This window comes from Octopus bimaculoides, chromosome 4, assembly GCF_001194135.2.
Source record: "Octopus bimaculoides isolate UCB-OBI-ISO-001 chromosome 4, ASM119413v2, whole genome shotgun sequence".
In the NCBI taxonomy this organism is placed as follows: Eukaryota; Metazoa; Mollusca; class Cephalopoda; order Octopoda; family Octopodidae; genus Octopus; species Octopus bimaculoides.
This window is the reverse complement of record NC_068984.1, coordinates 79614566-79620102: the sequence shown is the minus strand read 5'-3', so window position 1 is coordinate 79620102 and position 5537 is coordinate 79614566. Positions and strand designations below refer to the sequence as shown.

The following is a 5537-nucleotide window of genomic DNA, read 5'->3' as shown; positions in this document are numbered from 1 at the left end:
TATATATATATATGTATATATATATATACATATATATATATATATGTATATGTATATACACATTATATTGTGGATCCTCCACTGATTTCAGTAATGAGGATTCAACTATTTGATCAGAGAGCTGCCTTCTTAAATTAGTTAATATGTAAGTGACCAAATATTCCACAGGTACCCAAAGGCATAGCAGGAAGTGAGAAAAAAGGTGGCAGTTTTTGGAGCACAATGTAAGCATGCTTAAAAGTTATAATAGAGATGTTTCATTGTGACTTTATTTTAGGTCCATGTAATGCCAGTAATTAATTAGTAGGTAATGAGTCACAGTAAGTAATTAGGTAATGAGTCACAAACCAAATAATCAAAACATTTCAGGAAATGTGTTTGACCTTGGGTGCTGAGCATCGTTACTATAACACTACCCGTACCCCAAACATAATTCTCTGATCAAATTAGCATAATGCACCTGACCTTTGAATTACAGGTACAATCCATCCAAAGCCATCATACAATTTTTGTCAACTCAGTTTCACTCACAAAACTTGGAACAGCCAAAGGTTATGATAAAAGCCGCTTGCCGAAAATCTCATGCAACGAGAGTGAATCCAGAGTTTTGATTACTAAGTGGCCATCTTAACTACTTGACCATTTCTGAGTCCTCTAGTGTTACACTTAATCTTGGACTAAATCTCACATGCCATAGTGTAATGTTTGCTTGACTTTGGGATTTATGTAATGATCAGGGTAGATTAAAATTATTTTGAAGACTGCATGCTGTAATGATGGCAATAGGAGAGTTAGCTAAATAGGACTAAGTTTGTGTATGTGGTGGCAATTTCAATTTTTAGGAAATAATTAAAGCTGATTGGTAACACCAGAAATTACATTCAGGTTTCATAACATATATGACTTTGTAATTCTTTTGATGTGCTTTTAAAGGGTTATATCATTGTCATTATTGTTAAGGCATGCCAGCTATGATAATACTGCATCTTGAACTACATTATAGCAGTACCTTGAACTTCATTATTTAATGCACCCTGTCGTTGTTTAAGATGGTAAGGTATGATTTGAGAGAAATCTAGATGCTATTTTCAGCAGGTCAAGTGAGCACTTAGATGCTCTTTTGATTTTTAGTCTGAAGTTAGACTTTGAATGGGAAGAAATATTTTGCTGTATAAATGGAAAACAAAACACACCATGACATCATCATTTAACATCTGTTTTCTGTGTTTGCATAGGTAGGATGATTTGACAGGGATCTAGCATGTTGCAGGACTGCACTGAGCTCAATGCCATATTTGGCATTCTACACCTCAATGTCCTTCTTGATGCAAAGCACTTTACAGAATGTACAAGGTGCTATGCTTTCGATCCACTGGCACTAAAGAGGTTGCCATGTAACTTGTAAGACAGAAATAAAACAGAGAAAGAAAGGGAGGAAAATGGCACCCACTATTAAGAAGTATTTGTGAGGAAAAGGTGGAGGATATTAAGGGAAGGTAATACAATGAGAGAGACAAAGATCATCTTCAGACGCATGCAAGAAAGAAATAATCTAGAACCATTCGCAACTCTCAGAGGTTGTTTGATATATTCAAACAACAACATAACATAGAAGACAGCATTCATACGTCCTGGGGTAGCTGTATGTGCAGATACTTAGGCATCAAAGTAATTTTCCAGGCTCTTAAGAGTATCATCAAACATAGCAGCTACTCCACCAATACACACACACACCCAACTTGCTTTTTTTCTGGTAAAGAATGCCATCAGCACTCATTGCATGGGAAGAAAATACACTCCTGAGTTCAAGGTTGGAAAAGACCATTTAACACTTCTACTTGGTTGTAATGCTTCAGAAGACTGCAAGCTGAAGCTTATGCTAGTTTATCATTCAGAACTGCCGCAACCAAAAAGAGAAACAGAAAAATACATTTGCCTGTGATTTAAAAATCAAACAAGATGACTTGAAATAGAAATAAAAATTTTAACATAATAGTGTGTTTCATATTTTTATTCATCATTCAAGATATAGTGAAGGAAACAATCTTGTGTCTAAGACATTGTTGGTGATTAATATTGTTGCAGGCCATCTTCAGAATCTCAATACTTTTCAAACCTACATTGGTGTCAAAGTAGTTTACTTGTTACTGAAAACCTCTTCCTTATTTTGGCTCAGGGATGACAGAGTAATTTCTCATGTGATTACCTATTTTCTTTGGTGCACTTTTAAACAACTTGTTGTAGAAAGAAATGGCAATGATAAACTATGAAGAATGTTTTGAAAAACTACTACATGAAGGTCATAAATAATGAGAAAGCAGGCTGAAACAAAGGCCAAGGACTGCATGAAGAGGCTATGTTCAGAAGCTTGCAAAGATTTCATGGAATTTGATGAAGAAAATGTAGCAGTAGCCATCATCAATACATCTTTGAGTCAGACAATAAAGAGAGATTGCAAAATGGCCATCAGGAGACTTTATATATTGAAGATCTGCAGGAGATAGAAAGAAATTTTACAACTGGTTTTCTCAGTAAGAGAATAATGGAAACTTTGGAAATCATGAATAAGTTGCCTGAGAGTACCCTTTCTGAGAGTGCAACAGTAATGAAAAGAGAACTATTCTGGAAATGAAAATGACAAAGGACATAGACATATTGTGCATTGCTGTACTCAAGAGGACATGCCTACCACAACAGGATTGATATACTAAAACCAAGGTGCCACGTAAAACGCATTGGTACTTGTGCCACATAAAAAGTACCAGTGATATATCACATAAAAAGCTATGATGAAGGTACCAAAGCAACCAGCACACTCTGTGAAGAGGTTAGCATTAGGAAGGACATCCAACCATAGAAACCAAGCCAAAATAGACTGTAGAGCCTGGTGTGGCCCCTGCCCTTGCCAGCTCTTGTCAAGGTATCCAACCCATGCCAACATGGAAAACAGACGTTAAATTATGATGATCATCATCATCATCCTAATGATATTTTTCTACTAAGAATTACTTTGTCAGAAACTCCAAAACATACTGAAAACAAATGTATTCTTCAAAAGGTGACCAACATGTGAGAAAGAACCAGCACTCAGACCTAGATCAATAATATAGTTTCTTTTTTCCTGCTTTTTTTATAACTCTATTATTACTGAGTAGGCCAGTGTGTTTATGATTAAAGTTGATTAATTTCACCTGTTTCAAAATTTTATGGCTTCAGTTCTAATTAATTAAATTTGTTGTCTAATTTCATCAAAACTTTACATCACTCTGTATAAAATTATCAAAGTTATTAATTGTTTTGATGTAGTGAGTCTCTAAATTTCTAGATCATTCTGTTATGTCTCTGACATGTATTTATATTCATTTTGCTGTTAAAAATAGTCCATCGAAATTTCATCTTTATTTATTGTGTTATAACAACCTGCATAGCAATGTTTCATTTAGAGCTGTAATTTTAGAAATTACCTTCAACTCACAAGATAGGATCATTTTAGAAGCTTACAAAAGTCTAAGTTGCTTCAAACTGTTATCAAATTGTGTATGTAACTCCTATCAAATGCGTTGGCAGCCACTTTCACTCATGGGTGTGTGCATGTGTGTGTGCACACATAATTAAGGGTTTGGGAGAACAAACAGGGAAAATAGAACTTCCATATACCAGCATATGATTTTTCATTTTATCTTCAGCAAAAAATTAGTCAAGTGATTCAAAATCTGAGAATTATATGCACAGCACTTATGAAACAATGTTTATGAGTCACTTTTGCAATTTTCTGCTGATTTATGAAATATGTTGTGCATTGCTGCACTCAAGAAAACCCAACACCACCCTAAAAGCAAGGTGCCATATAAAAAAACACTGGTAACATAGTGCCACACAAAAAGCACCCAGTACACTTTGTAAAGTGATTGACATTAGGAAGAACATCCAGCTGTAGAAAAACCATGCTAAAACAGATTATGGAACCTGGAGTGGGCCTGGCCTTGCCAATTCCTGTCAAGCCATCCAACCTATGCTAGCATGGAAAACGGACATGAAATGATGATATATATATATATAAACCACACACATACACACGCACATGCAGATATATATATATATATATACACACACACACACACACACACACACACACATCATCATCATCATCATCATCATCATCGTTTAACATCTGCTTTCCATGCTAGCATGGGTTGGACAATTTGACTGAGGACTGGTGTAACCAGATGGCTACACGAGGCTCCAATCTGATTTGCCAGAGTTTCTACAGCTGTATGCCCTTCCTAACGCCAACTACTCCGAGAGTGTAGTGGGTGCTTTTATGTGCCACCGGCACGAAGGCCAGTCAGGCGGTACTGGCAACGGCCACGCTCAAAAATGTGTATTTTATGTGCCACCCGCACAAGTGCCAGAAAGGCGATGCTGGCACAGGTACCATCACGATTTCGCTTTCGCTTGCCCCAAGAGGTCTTTGCAAGCTGAGTTTCATGTCCAATGAAGGAGACGACATTGGCATGGGTGTCAGTCATCAAATTTAGTTCGGCTTCAATTTCACTTGCCTCAACAACCTCAAATGAATAATATATAGAAATATAAACACACACATATGCAGGAACACATACATGTATACATATGCACACACACAAACACATACATATAAATTTGATTAATTTTGTAATTAACTAATGTACACATAATTTTGTTGTGGACTTATTCTGTTTTAGGAACAAATAGCTTCAAAATATTTCACCGTTTTTCTCTATAGCCTTGTCAATACTTTTCCATTGTTGTATGAGATGCAGCAGATTACATTATTATGCACAAAATTCCTTGCCAACAATATATCCCAAGAAATGAATACCCCCATACATGCATACCTGTGAGTCTGTCTCTCTCTCTATATATATATATAAACTCACACACATATACATTTATGAATACACACAGATTTTCTATATATATATATACATGTTCATTTTGAGACACAAATTTCTCAATAGATGGCCAAATATTATTAACAAAATATTACATTCTGAAATTGTATAGATAACATATTACAAAATCTGTTCAATAACACCTGTAAAAGAATTGGAAAAAGAAACAAAAGCGTTTTCAACACCTACACCATGAATTATAAAGCCAAGACTTTGGAAATCTTATAGCTTGTAATTAAATTGTGATAAAGTGCTAAACAACAAACTTACCTGTATTCCATTTCGTCAATAGCAACAGATAAATGCCGAGGGTATTCTGGACAGGAGTACATATTCCGGTCGTCTTCAGGAATGAGATCAACATCATGGAATATACAACAATGAAATGTGAAGAGTTTTAAGGCTTCTTTAAAAGCTGCATTCATAATATGTCCTTTATTAAATGTTTCATTTCCATTCTGCAAAAAACGATAAGGAAATATGTGAAAGAATTTTTTTAAATGGATATAAAATAAATAGATGTAAACGCGTGTATACATAATTAATACACACACACACACACAGACATATTCTCTCTCTCTCTCTCTCTCTCTCTCTCTCTCT

General features: G+C 35.3%; 1 protein-coding gene across 2 annotated transcripts in view; it reads right to left on the bottom strand.

Annotated features, from left to right (window-relative positions):
• The window catches only part of LOC106883964 (beta-1,4-N-acetylgalactosaminyltransferase bre-4), a 1180207-nt gene that overhangs the window by 656153 nt on the left and 518517 nt on the right, over positions 1–5537 (bottom strand). For both annotated transcript variants that reach the window (XM_052967162.1, XM_052967161.1), the window contains exon 3: positions 5205–5392. In XM_052967162.1, coding sequence (XP_052823122.1) covers positions 5205–5392 — 188 coding nt within the window. The remainder of the gene's footprint in view (positions 1–5204; positions 5393–5537) is intronic.